Genomic DNA, 14,404 nt, shown 5'->3' with positions numbered 1-14,404 from the left:
ATTTTATCACAGTCTGCATGCATTTTACCACAAAAGAAAAATGCTATGTCATCGACACATGAAAGAGTTTGATTTCACTTGACGCTAAAATGAATCCATGTATTTCCTAATATAGTACTGTCTTGGTTTAAGAACACTCAAGATAAATATCAAGCAACAAACTGGATATTGAGCCTACTTGTTTTATGGAGTGTACAATTTTAAAACTGTCAGTCACGCGTTGGTTGACAACAATATTTTCTATAACAACTTTCATAAGCCATTTGAACCCATTCTAATATAACCGATGAGCCTACTTGTTTTATGGAGCGTACAATTTTAAAACTGTCAGTCACGCGTTGGTTGACAACAATATTTCTATAACAATTTTCATAAGCCATTTGAACCCATTCTAATATAACCGATCGTGCTTTCACATGATTTAGTATGGAAAAAAGACTCTCGTGGTTGACTCTGCCAAAAGCCTTTTCTAAGTCTGGTTGCACCATGACTACTTGGTCAAATAGGCATCGCAGCATTCAAAAATCCTTCGAGCATGCGATCACGCGATCGTGGCCTAATTCCTAGCACATGCACGGATTAAGTAATGATCGCAAGTATACTTTACGGGTTCCAAAGGCAGCTAGCTCTTTGAAACACTGGATGCGTACGTCCTGTGCCACTTCCTCGTTTTCTTTTCTCGTCACAGCTCATGCTTTGATGCTCCGTGTTAGACTGAACTATCTCCGGGACCGGCCGACTTTCCACAGTACTTTCCTTGTTGCACTTAACGCCACCTAGAAACATTGCGACGTTGCGCCAATTTCATGATCGACAAATATAATCGTATTATAACGTTTCTTCGGAGTACAAATGCCATCATCGTTTCAGCATACACTCTATTCACACATAGACGTAGTCGCTGATGATGTCACAATCCGCGTTTCTCCCGCTTACTCCCTCGTTGACTACCGTGTTGAATCCAACCATCTCCATGTCGTAAGCTGGCGCCTAAAGACCAGCATAGGAATTGTGCCGTTGGCGCCATACGGCGTCTTCAACGTGGCCGTAGTCGTCAGGCTGTCATCACGCACACGTAGTATACGCTCGTGATCCACACACTCAACTACTTAACATACACAAACACGTTGGTCCATCTCGTATCGCTTTGTCGAACCCCAACCAATGCTGTATAGTCAGTTACCTGCACAATGCTTCACAACGTTGATTCCCATAGTGCGAGGGGTCAGGACATCTTTTTTTATTTCATTCGTTTGAATTGTGGGGCGACATGTGCACAGTTGATATAGAAGAAGAGTACTTTGTCATCAGTTCTAAAATTTTTTTGTAAAGGTGCTTCCAAGCTGTGACACTCCACACAGTGTCAAAGTGTGTGAAGCCGGGTACGGGCACCTTGTAGTTGAGTACAACATGGGGCAGGCTCCTGGCGAGGCGTGCTACATCACGTGGTGTGACGAACACGTCTCCATCGCCCCAGTAGATGGCTACTGGCGTTGTGACTTTGCGCAAGTCGTACTTCGGTGGTAGTAGCTGCAATGAAGGACACTTTCTGACAGCGCCATATCGAGCAGCAAAGCGACGTAAGCTACAGGAAACCACTCGGGCACACTGTGGTAGGCGATGTAGTTCAGCCAGCCATAGAAAAATCCCGATACCGTTACCTCTGTAGACCTGCCGACAAACAAACCTTACTTAGCAGCATTATTTCTTTGCGACTATTTTGTGCCCACGTGTGAGGCTTGCGTTGTCTCTGCTGAACTGGGCCCGAATTCACAAAGGCGTGTTACGCTAGAAAAATACCAGCCAGTCTTAATTTAGGGCATATCATCAACGAAGCCAGCTGGCCAATGGGAAGAGCACTTACGAACGAAAACTTTGTGAACTCGGTCTTTGGTTCACACGTCATGTTATAATTATTAGCTGACCAGGTGATGAACACCTGCCTAATCATGGTGTAGCGTTTGCGTAGTAACCAAGTATGCACTGCATTTTCTTTGCTTATACTTTGGCTGACGTAGATCTGGCATTGTGTAGTAGATTACACTTCTATTTATTCTGGATCCGGGCGTGATGGCAGCCGCATATTTTTTTACCTTACTTTATTTTTTCATCTTTTTCTTCTGTTACTGTAGGCGAAAGAAATGAAGTAGCTGACACACTGTTATTATAGACCGTTCCACGACAACCCACTGAATAACCGAATAATTCCGATTGTAGGATTTATTCACGAAAATCACTTTTCAGCTGCGTCCATTTTGTTGGACGGAAGTGTTACTTCAAGAAAAATTCTTGAACTGTTCCATCTTGACAGCACATTTGCGTGCTGCGGTTCTTTGACATCATAGAACATTTTACGCAAAGCGGAACTGGATGAACCATCACTTGAACCATCATTAGCATGAATTAGTTGTCTAAAATGTTAGTAATAGAAACTGTCCTAGGATACACGCAGAGTGGTTCTCGCAAAACACAGAAGCCTCGCTGATTCAGGGGAAGTAATTTGATAGCTGAAGTGAACACCGGCGGAGAAAGGAAGAATGCCAAAGCATACACGTTTTGTCACTACAATGCGTGATAGCGGAGCACGCGCTGAGTCATTTGACGTGGAGTGGCTGCGGTGTTAAAACAACGTTTAGAACTTGTATATCTCTGCATCTGTTGTCAAGGCTAAATAACAAAGCTAGGTACCACTTTTGAATAAATTTGCATTATATTTATACAGTGGGGCCCTTGCACTTTAAGAGTAAGGGTACACAAATCAGCTGCGCATTTTTTCTCCAGCCAAAATTTCTGAACGCGAAACGATCTTGCACGGGAGCACGTACCTTTCCGTACACTTTCCAGTTCTTTTTTGGTCCCCAGTCAAATTTTTGAAATCTCTTTGACTTTGTCAACTGCAATGAACAATGAAATCAGAGCGTGAAGGCGGACGTGGTTTGTGCTACCATCTTCAAGGGACACCTCTCCTTCACTTAAGCAATGCTTCTAGCTTGAAATCTTTGTCTACTGAAAACTTCGAAACGTAGGTACACTTAACTCCTACCACCTTCAACCTATGGCATGTAAATATTTTATTCCAATAAATCACAATAAGTAAACAAATTCTAAAGACGTACTTCGCATTCATCTAACAACCCGTCCTTTGAGCGTGTACATTTACGGCACTGGAGTTAATATATCAGGAAGACGATGGATGCCAGGACCAGAGCTTCCAAACACATATACTGGGTAGCCTTCATGTACCGAGTAAAGAAATAACACCCATCGTTCCAACTGAACAATACAAAATGCACATTGTTTACACTCTTGCAGAGAAATGCCGTGATGTTTTAGTCACTGACACCCAATCTATTAATTAAAATAATTATCTAGCATTTTAGATGTTGTTCTAATTGGCGAGATGATGTCAATCAGGCGTTTGTATAGACTCATAAGACACTTCAAATCGAGGCGTTTGCAGCAAGGTACACATGTTGTGTTTACCTTTACCGGCAAATAGAGAAAACGCGCGAAATATGGAAACTGCCATATGAATGCGAACCCGAGCGCACGGAATATCGGCGCCTCCAAACAGTCTCTACGGAAAAGTAAACTGCTCTTCTCAGACTCGCCATTGAAGGAAGCGCATTTCCGTGATCTCGAAGCGCAATAATAGCCAGGAGATGTTCGCGCGTCGTGGAAAGAACAAGACCCCTGTTATCAACACCACTTGACCCAGTAACAGATGAACAGCTTGCTTTCCCACTGAAACTGTATGATGGCACCGCTATTCCGCGCGCACGGATACTCAGTTACGTGGCATATTTTAAAATCTCATTGGGACTTTCTTTATCTGCCACCTTGCTCTATTTTGTTGGAAGCACCTCATTTTTATATTTCTTCTCTATAACCCACTAATTTATATCATCGAAAATTCGAGCAATGAAAAAGTTAGCTGATTGTTTTTATATAAAAAATGGACGTCAGTGATTAAGCACATGACTGTGAACAACATGTATTTAATTTTATTCGTGCAAAATATTGGCGTTTTTTTAACTTGGCGTATGGTTGCTGGGACATCCTGTGCATCACTAAAGCAGGCGTTCTCAGAGGCAACTGATCTAACAAGAAATGACGCGTACAGCTTTATTTCAGCACATAGAGCAGTGCAGTCCGAGTCATGTATAGTGTGTTTCGATTCACGAAGAGCGCCACTGGCGCAATGACACTGAGGCAATGTTATTCTATGATCATCCAGAGTGTGATGTGAGAATTACTGCAATACCCTCTTTGTGGTCGCACTTTATATGGTTCTTTGTCTGCCACGCTGGATTTCGCACATCTTCGATAATTCTTTTACCACAAATCTCTTGTACTATACTAGAACGTATCGCATATATTGAGCGCACAAACAAAGTAGCCTACCTGACCGTAGTGAAGGAGATTGCGCACGGATGTCCCAGATGGGCTATTGCCCAGGTACACAGGCAGCCTGGTCTGTGGAGAAGGTAAACTTCAAAATTCAAGCAAGTGCACTGCAGTGTTTTCTTCTGTTATTTTGTCTAAACTTTTCACACAGGCGTTACAGTGCTCTGTTCTTCTCGGCTACTGGAAAGTAGGCAAGGTGGTTGCAGTTCACAAATTAGATGACGCGCTCTCTCCTAATAATTAGCGGACCATCTCATTAACAAGAATACCGCACAAGTTATTAGAACACATCATATATTCTAATTTAGCAAAGCAACGCTGCTCAGCGCGGCTTTCGAAAATATTTCTCTTGAGAAACACAACCTTTAGCGTTCACTAATGAACTGTTTACAAATGCTGACCTTCAAGCTAAGGCTGTCACGTCGCTGTCACGTCGCTCAAGCTGTCACGTCGTGCAACGCTGTGTAATATTACTAAGCCTGATTACACTACGTTTACTGTATGTCGAGCGCTGAATGTGTCAAGCACTGTGACGGCTGTTCGAAGTCAGGATATTTTCGAAAGTTTCTTATGCACAGTAAGTGAAGCGCGTAGTGCGAGACGTAGATTAACTTCCTTCAGTTTCTGCCTTGTTATATTTCACAAATGCCGAACTTGCACTCACAAGGATATAGTTTCAGGATAATGATAACCATCATCACTATCGTTACTCTTCAGTTTATCTATACACATATAGCTTTAACATACCGCTGAAGTATACGCGCTTTCATGCGGGACTGCATGTACATTATTTAGTTATCCAACGTGTAACACGAACATATAACTATGAAGGCTGTACAAGTGAACTAAACATACGCAGCCATATGATCTGCAAAGTTTGAATACAACGCAATATCTGATTCTTCTACAAGTCAGAATTACAGACAAATCATACATAACTGTAGAAAACGAAACATTCTAAAATAAGCACGTTCGGCTGCCGTCAGACAACCCCGACAATGAAGACTCATATATAGCCGCTTCAACTTTGAAGAAAGGTGCTTTGAGCAGACATTCCAGTTACCTCAGCATGAAATATCTAGCACCCTCCGCAGAAGGAGCAAGTAAGCGCTTAGGGCGTGTTTCGAGTAACTACAACGGTGATTGCCAATTTTCTACTTGAGTGTAAAACAATTTCTACTGAAAAGGCAATATTAAGTGCATTGTTTAAAAAATGCCACGCTAACTATAGCTTTACCATGTTTATGTCGACAGGGAATCCTCTGTTGACGAAGAAGAAAGCCGCCCGGCAGGAGATGCTTGGAAAAACTGGGTTGCAAGACATTTGCTTAATTTTGTCGATGAAGTCGTTGTGTCTTCCCAGCATTGTTCCCTGAAATATAACCTCACCGATCTCCTGAAACAAAGAAAGAGCGAGAGTGTTCGATAAGTAGTAGTGCAGGATGCAGAGCACCGCTTTGAAGTCGTACTTGCTTTGTGGTATTCGGTTTCACAGCAGTGTGCATGTTGGAGAGCTTGCGAACGTCAGATGATTGAAGTTAGATTTACATTTCTTTTCAGAGCACCGTGAGGGTTCGGCTGCGCGACACGCTAGCGTGTTGCGGATCCAGCATCTGACCCAGGATTCTAAACATGCTTTGAAAATGTTTTCATCTTCACGTTTTAAGACATGTGTATATAGGGTGTCCCAGCTAACCTTAGCCAAGCTGTTTAAACAAATAAATGTGGACCACTTGGGGCTCTTTAACGTGCACCTAAACCTACGTACACGGGTGTTTTTGCATTTCGCCCCCGTCGAAATGCGGCGGCCGTGGCCCGGATTTGATCGCGCGATCTCGCGCTTAGCAGCTCAACATCGTAGCTACTAAGCAACCGCGGTGGGTGGCTAGCCAAGCTGTTGAAGTTAATAATAATAATAATAATAATAATAATAATAATAATAATAATAATAATAATAATAATAATAATAATAATAATAATAATAATAATAATAATAATAATAATAATAATAATAATAATAATAATAACAACAAAGAAAGAAGGTGCAAAATGCAGTTACAAAGCCTACTGTGTTCGGTCGTCAGAGGTCTGACGCTCGAACACCGTGAGTGTGCAGATCATATCTTGCGCCGTGTTTTTTAAATCTTGTTTCTTTCGTTTATCAGCTTGGCTAATGTTAGCTGGGACACCCTATATAGGCATGTCATATACACGGTGTAGCAGTAAATTTCGAACTTCTCGCAGAAAACAAAAACAAAAACAGGATACACATAACGAACTGTTTGGTTAAAGAACCTAATCTACCGCTTATTGCAGGTCAGCCTGTTATCAGAGAAGTAATGAAAATATATGCGCCAAGTTATTAATTCTGTGCCTATTTTGATACTGCTAAGGGAGGAATGACATGTGTATACCTGTGTAGCCACACAGTTCTATGCTTGACTTGAAAGTGCCCTTTATCTCCCGTTGTCGGAGTGGGCACGCCGAAGAAAAAATGTGATACTGCACCGTATACTCACGTATATCGGCTTGGAATACGCAGAAAGACGTTTCATAGGCGACGTCATGTGACCCAAAAAAACTGCAGGTGCTATAGCCTGGAAAAGTTGAATCTGTCGGATAAAAACGAAAGAAAAGCATGGGCCCATGTCAATTGCCAGCCTGCCATGGTCCGCCCGTATACCACTATGAACAAAAGGGAATGTATTTTTCCGCACACCCATTGAATGGCGTCTCCCCTCGCGCCCGTAACGTGGAGGAGGGCGAAGGAGTGTGTTGTATTTGCTCATGATTGATAGAGGTAAAAATACTCATATCATTTGTGAAGGAAAGAATCGTACTACTTTTACCAATCGACATGCCCACACGTCGTGCATCTTGTTGCCTGCTCAGCACACTCGTTTTCACACTTTGGCACAGACAAAGACATTCAACAAAAACGGACACTCCCATAGAGCCCAGTGGCCGAATTGACTGTACAGCACCAAACAGATGGGTTTAACTAACTCCTTCCTGTTTCGGTTTTGGGCGCGCGCGTTTTGAACGCTAGCTGTCACGCACTACGCCGGATGCGCTAATCGGCGCAGCATTTTTCTTTTATTTTATTCTGCTGCTCAACCGCACGCGGTCTTGGTTCGGAATCGCTTTATTATTTATTAAAAATGATTGTAAACGATCTTTACTAGCCTCCATCGAATCTGTGCCACGTGCAATTTCATAAAGTAGACGCAAAACGCCTTGTAAATGAGGAAATGTTTATTTCGCTCTGTATAAATGCTCGTTCCGGGCTTTTTGTGCATTCATCCGACGTTGTGGCACAAGGAAAGCAGCAATAGTTCCCGTACGAAGCTCCACCGGGCGGCATCAGCTGAAGAAAAGTAAATTACAAGCATGTGTCATATTGGTATTTAGGCCTCATAGGAATGCTGAGTGTAGAGGTGAAACGTGCGAAAGTGGTGGATGGCCGGCATTACAAACAAAAGGAATTCGCTTTTACACTCATGGGGTGCAAAATACCCGACTCATCCCAAACAATACCGTACATACCATATCACGAAAATGTCAGATTTCCAAGCATTTCCTCATTCCTGAGCCTTACTTCCTGCACTTTATCACAAATACACGAACGACTGCGCGTTTCCAAAGGAACTTGGCTTCAACCGACGCGATAGTACGCTACGTATACACAGAGGTGGCCACAACACAGGCGCTCTGCCAGACCATGCTAGACGCTCGCATAATGCCTTCTACGCGCATTCAAGAGAAATACGTTGGTTTTAAGAAAGCAGAATTTCCGAGTTCTTGATGTTTGAGCTCCTCGGCGCTATCTTTTGCGCATTCCGCCGCTTCAAGCAACACTCTGTGTGTTATCATTCTTGGCAATCGCTTGCCGCGTTTTCGACAAGCGTGAGTACCGAAAGAAGGTTTATGTTACGGGCCCAAAGAAAGCGTCACGAACTTGTCCCAGTAAGATTCAGTACACGCCAAAATAACTGTCACCATGGCCGAGCTGCTTTTTTGTTAACTGCGTCACAACGCCAGGCGCGGCAAGTGTGCCTCAAAAGTATGTAAAAAATAAGCGAATTACAATAATGTTCGGGGCCAGAGAATGCGTCACGAACTTGTCTCAGTAAGATTGAGTACACGCGAAACTAACTACGTCGCACGGCCGAGCTGCTTTTCACTAACTGCGCCACAACGCCGGGCGGGGCCACTGTGCTCCGAAAGTACCCCCAAAAGTACTGAAATTAGTTGCAATAACGTAGCAGGTCAGAGAAAGCGCCAAAACATGTCCCAGTAAGATTCACTGCATGCACGAGAAACTGAGTCCCATGGCCGACTTGGTTTTCGCTAACTGCGTCACAAAGCCGAGTGTGTGAGCGTGTCTAAAGACTACCGAAATAAGTTACAATAATGTTGGGCTCATAGAAAGCGTCGCAAACAAGTCATTAACTCAAACCAACTGCTTCATGTTTTGCTCACTGCGTCACATGTCTCGGTTCCGCGCTGTAGAAGCCTACATTGCTTGAAATGCATCGCAGACTGTCAACCAAGATTTCTCACCTTGCCGTAGTCCAATAGTGAAGTGGTGCCGAGTCGAAGTGCAGAAGGAACGCAAGAATACGCCAGGAGCCCAACATGAGAGGGGAAGACGACGAAGTTCAAGGGAGGCTTGTAGCCTTTTGTGGGTCGGTTTTTTTCGAACGCTTCCGCGCCTTTTTTGATCCTATCGTGGCACACATTAAATATCATCAGATCCGTAAGGACGATAGGATTCAGCGGATACCTAATTTGGAGGTGGGACACCACTTTTTTGGACTTTATAGGAACTTTTGTGCTCACGCCACGCGCGACGTGGAAGGGTCCCGCATCAGTCCCAGAATGATCTCTTAGGACCTAAATAAAGTTCTTCATGCCATACCCAACAGAACAGGCGAACTCCGCGGTAGTTTTGCTAGATTCGAGCTTCGATTCCGGATTGCGCACACTCTTCAGCTGTGTGAGGTCGTGATCACACCACAGTATATCACACACCTTGCAGCTGTGGCCGCACTCATGGTCGAGGGATTCTCTCCCGAACCGTCCATCGGCACCCTCTGCGGGAAGAATCTCTCTGCCTCGACGTGTCTGCTCGACCTCCTACCTCAGACCTCGACCTCGACCTCCGACCTCCTTAGGTTGCCTCTGCTGGCACTTGGCTTAGGTTGCCTTCTCTTGAAAGGGGGGGTTGGCTTGCCTCCACCGGAGCTTGGCTTGCGCTTTCCGTTCTCGATACTCGGCCATAGTGGTTTCTCTCCGCTGGCGCTTTGCTTGCGCCGCTCGCTCTCGAAGCTCGGGATTTGCGCGACGTCGGCGCTGCCGCTCTAATGCAAGCTTCCGATGCTGCTCGCGCAGCATCGGAAGTGCCGGCGAAACACCTGCTCCTATACCCCTTCCCTCCTCCCTCCCCGGGCGCGCCCTCTGCCCCTTGCACCGCCCGCTCCCCCGCGTGACACCGGACAACGAACGGCGAAGGCTCCACTTAGAACAGATCCGCTGTTAAGAACGAAACGTCTGTAAGGCCATTTCATATTTTCTTTCCTCGCGTCAGCTAACGGATGGGGCGGATAACAGAAGTGATGTGTTTCCTGTTGCCAATTTTCACCGAGTGTCCCCTCTTGTTGAATTTATTTTTCTATGCGTTGGAGGTTGACCAAGATCTTCCCTCTAAGGGGAATCTCTCCCTTGATCAATTTCAAGGCTCGATCACACCAGAGACTTGAGGAGGTTGCGCGACCATTTGCGACTGGCGGGTAAAAGGCGACCGAAGGCGACCGATGCTCACACTGGCAAGCCCGGGCGAGGACCTGCAAGTTGCAGTCCCGGAGATTATCGTTCTCAGCGAGAACTATAGGGATCTACGCAGTTCGCGCCAGATAACTACATATGCACCTTCAGAACGAAAATCTTGCGAATAAGGGCATTTGATTCCGGAAATGAAGCAAATAAACCAGCCACGCGGCTCTCATGAACTGGTTAATCGTTGAAATTGATAGCCGCGGTAGAGCACAGGTGATTCTGGTATATTATTTTTGTTCCTACCTTGTCGTTGTATCCTGGCTTCTCCGCAAGCAAGGCAAACATGATACCGCATCCCTGGGACCACCCTACGTACTGCAATGAAGGCTGCTGCGTCTTTTGGAGTATCCAGTCTAATTGCGCTGGTAGGTCGTATGCGGCCATTTCGTCGATACTGCAAAATACGGATGATGACGTCATCAAATTTCACGTGCTTGAAGAAAAGCGACTATATTTCGCACAACGTTTTATGCGCAACGTAACCTGACGGAACGAGAAGAAGTAAAGATAGGATGAGAAAACAGAGAACAATACAATCATTTTTTGGCCAACGTTGCTGCTGTCTCAGCAGTGTCATGTAAGTAGGTGGTAATTACGGATGCAACATCGCGTGTGTGGCTGCGATATTGGTGTTGCGTTGAGGGGTCTGTATCTGTATTTATGGCCAAAAAAAGAACAAGTGAGACTATCATACGCAAATCATAGACAAAGTGCATCTTTCGTGATTGGTTCGTACGAGAAACGGGCCGAGCGATACAAAAGAACGTCTTCTAGCCTTAACGTCTATTTGCGTTGCGCATTATAACCGTAAAGTAGATAATCGGTTGTCTATTCAAGTATCACAAGGCATGCTAGGTGAAAGAAAACGCAATCTATTAGAACACTAGATGAATTTACGCGATACAATTATGACATTTGTAGACACAGGGTGGTGTCGGCTGATACAATGCACCTGTGTGCGTAGTTGAAGATCACTGGGAGTGGCTTTGTTCTGCATTGGGCATAAAATAGGCTGATGACAATGGTAATTATGATCGCACACATGGGGCAAGTGGTTCGGCACAAACAAGGAGATGCCGAGTCGGCTTACAAGAATGTATTTGTAGCAGGAAATTCGTTTCTTTTATTAGAAGATATCCTAAAGTTTATTCCATTGAGCCAGCGACTAGAATAATAAATTTAGTTGATATACGCACTTACCTAAAATCCCAAAAATCTTTTCCTTCCTTTCTCAGCCAGGCGTGGTTTGAATACTTGGTGCCCCTGACGTTACCCAACCACACGTCGTAGCCATGGTCGGCTAAGATGAAACCTAAACAGAAAGTTGAAGAAACTCCTTTTTAATGGGCCTACATTAGAAGTTTACTAGCATGTTCTTTTTAATGATTATTTTATTGATAACCATAAGTTTTCCGTTGCATTGATGTTATAAGCTGAGCTGAACTATAGCCGGACCACCAGAAGATGGGCCTCTTCTTTTAATTTGCTTATCTTAGTCATTAAACACTTAATGACAGCGCCAAGCAAGTTACAAACTCTCGAAAAGGCTTAACGATTGTGCGAATCCAAGAAACGCCTTGCAGGTGCCGCAGAGAACCTATTGTGTCCACAAGTCCTATGTATTACTTTTTGTGGAGAAGCCGGCGGCAAAATATTTGCCTACATTCTCAATTTCATCCTCATAATTTGGCCATATGGGGTCTCTCGGCGCAAAAAAGCGTGAGATCAACTCAAAATCTTAATATACATCTTAAGAGACGAAAAGCGCGGAGGATCAGGATGGAACTTTATTATTGCGGAAATTGTGTCGCGGTTTATTCCTGGGTGGTTCCCTCTGACAGAGCTACAATGGCCATTCGCGTAACTCAGAGTGCTCAAACATACCAGCCTGATTTTATGGGTAGAATTGGCGGGAAGACAATGGATAGCCTCGCTTTGCAAGAGAATGGACTGAGCAAAGCTTTCAGAGACAGCTATTGACGGCAAAGAGAGGGTTGAACAATCGTTATAAGAAGGTCACGTCTATGAGCACAATGGGAGCTACGCTAGCTTGTTTCGGAAGCAAAAGGAGATGATAATGGCGGCCGCTGTCGTAACGAACGTTTTCGCGGGGTCAATCTGAAGCATCACAAGCGGCTAGGCGTGATTAAGCGATGTTGTAAAACCGCACGTGCAGCAGCTGCAGGCTTACGTGAACCACTGATGATTGCGCGCCGCAAAAGTACGCCAACGTGGATTGTAATTTCTACAAGTGTGATATTCATTCCCTCTTTTAATAAGGAAGTAAGTGATTGTGGCACGAAAGGAGTGGTGCTTCATCAACTTTTACGTCCAAGAAACGTACACAAAGAAACGTGGGACGCTGTAATGGAGGGCTCCGGAGAAATTTTAGCCAGCTGGAGTTCTTCTTTAACGTGCACCAGAACCACGGCAAATGATAGTTGTTGCATCTCGTCCCAATTATAATATGTGGCCACCCCGTCCGTGCGTCGAACCCACGACCTCGTGCCCAATAGCACAACGCCACAACCACTTCTCTACCGTAGCGAGTGTGAGCGGCTCTTGAAGATGCTGTTGAACATGATGAAATTCAATAGAAATCCAATGAAGATTGGGCCTAGACAAACGAGGAGGCAGAGTCGCTTCGCAGACACGTGGTAATCCAATACCGATGAATTTTTTTCACGCCGCTATAGTTCCAAGATGTTGCAACAGTGCTACGAAATCAGGGCTATAGGTTCTAGAACAGCTCACCAAGACTCTGATGTGGCATGTTCACCACGAAGTCCGCGCTGCTTCCTTCGAGCCCGGTCATCAAAAAGGCCACAGTCTTTCGCGCTCTTGGCAATCCTTGAACTCCTTCCCGCCCTGCTGGTATCCTATGCACCGTTATGGCGTAGTGATCCTCGGTCGTGATGGTGTACTCTTCCACAGGGTAGCCCTTGCTTGCTATTAACTCGGCCTGAAATGATTTACGCTAGCTGGCACCCCGATATTGGCGGAACACATCTTTTTTCTGTGCATGCGTTACAAGAAGTATGCCGTGTTACATATATATATATATATATATATATATATATATATATATATATATATATATATATATATATATATATATATATATATATATATATATATATATATATATATAGCATCGTTTAGAACATTTCGAGTGAACATTTTGATATATGTATTTTCAGCGATATTGATAAAATATTTAGGATGATTCTGCAGATGTATTTACATAGTATTTCCACAACTAAATCGTCTTCTTAAAAAACAACCGGCTTGTCTATCACTCCCGGCTTTGGTTCTTCCCGAAAAAATTTACTCCCATTTGACCATTCTCTCTTTTTGGTCATAAACTCATGGCCTATGAAATCTTTTAACAAAAACAATTACCCCTGAATGCACCTTTCAAGGACCTATTACTGCTTGTACCATTGCTTTATCCGCCTTGTGTTCTATTTCCAGTCGTAAATGCGTCTTTACAAATTTAATGAATGATGCCAAAGTTAGATCCTGATGAGAAAGATATGAGTAAGACATCCATGGCTATGTTTACAGGAACCTTCTTGTTTTTAACCTAGAAGAGCTTTTCCTCGGGGATTCATTCACCTCGGTAAGAGTTAATGAAAAGCACATGCATGGAACTTTAGTATTCTTTTGTAGCGTTAATTACAACCCGCTCCACTATGCTTATATTGTCAGCGTCAGTGAGACAATATCTGAATGAACACACATACAGTACTTCTGTTGGCGTCTTCGTCGGGCACAGCCACGAAGCTCTCCGTTAGCTTGATTACTGCCAAGCACAGCAAAAGGAACTTCGCAGTATACTTGTGGAGCATGCTGAAAATCATTGCATTGGCGAACAGCAGTAGTCCTCCTTTCTGAGTGGGGTCGTAGAGCAAGAAGGTGAATATTAATGTCAAGAATGAAGAACTTCTCCCAGGATGCGCGTTCGTTCAACATGTAGCGCCTATGCTATCCTGAATGTCAGCCACACGACCACTCACTATTCCGCAATTACTTCGAACATCTCCATATTCCACGCAAGGCTTGATAAACAGCTTCGCATAAGCATGACTGCCTTTGCGGCTTTTGTTAAACACTGAAAAACTCCGGACACTTCGACATTTTTGAGAAAGCTGCAGGC

At 44.1% G+C, this 14,404-nt stretch overlaps 3 protein-coding genes across 3 annotated transcripts in view; 1 reads left to right on the top strand and 2 right to left on the bottom strand.

Annotated features, from left to right (window-relative positions):
• Window positions 1-975, bottom strand: part of LOC142584522 (lipase member M-like) — a 16,711-nt gene extending 15,736 nt beyond the window's left edge. Inside the window, exon 1 of the mRNA XM_075694635.1 lies at window positions 937-975. Coding sequence (XP_075550750.1) covers window positions 937-975 — 39 coding nt within the window. The remainder of the gene's footprint in view (window positions 1-936) is intronic.
• LOC142585640 (palmitoyltransferase ZDHHC20-B-like) overlaps window positions 1-14,404 on the top strand; it is a 55,727-nt gene that overhangs the window by 27,305 nt on the left and 14,018 nt on the right. The gene's annotated exons all lie outside the window — the stretch shown is intronic.
• On the bottom strand, window positions 283-14,404 carry LOC142585639 (gastric triacylglycerol lipase-like). Its single transcript, XM_075696559.1, has 9 exons — window positions 13,992-14,404; window positions 13,000-13,207; window positions 11,446-11,557; window positions 10,489-10,639; window positions 6,927-7,019; window positions 5,645-5,803; window positions 4,405-4,476; window positions 2,826-2,894; window positions 283-1,530 (listed from the first exon to the last, which is right to left on the bottom strand). Exons 1-9 carry the CDS (start codon window positions 14,106-14,108, stop codon window positions 1,246-1,248), a joined length of 1,266 nt encoding a protein of 421 aa, XP_075552674.1. The 5' UTR covers window positions 14,109-14,404; the 3' UTR covers window positions 283-1,245.

This window comes from Dermacentor variabilis, chromosome 6, assembly GCF_050947875.1.
Source record: "Dermacentor variabilis isolate Ectoservices chromosome 6, ASM5094787v1, whole genome shotgun sequence".
NCBI classification, from domain to species: Eukaryota; Metazoa; Arthropoda; class Arachnida; order Ixodida; family Ixodidae; genus Dermacentor; species Dermacentor variabilis.
This window is presented reverse-complemented; position numbering and strand designations above follow the sequence as displayed.

Bases quoted from the DNA above. Each gene is read 5' to 3' on its own strand.
- LOC142585639 (XM_075696559.1), bottom strand. From the start codon at position 14,108: ATGATTTTCAGCATGCTCCACAAGTATACTGCGAAGTTCCTTTTGCTG. The intron at 13,208-13,991 runs GTATGTGTGTTC...AAATCATTTCAG, and splicing joins AAGACGCCAACAGAAGTACT to GCCGAGTTAATAGCAAGCAA. The intron at 10,640-11,445 runs GTAAGTGCGTAT...CGTATTTTGCAG, and splicing joins AAAGATTTTTGGGATTTTAG to TATCGACGAAATGGCCGCAT.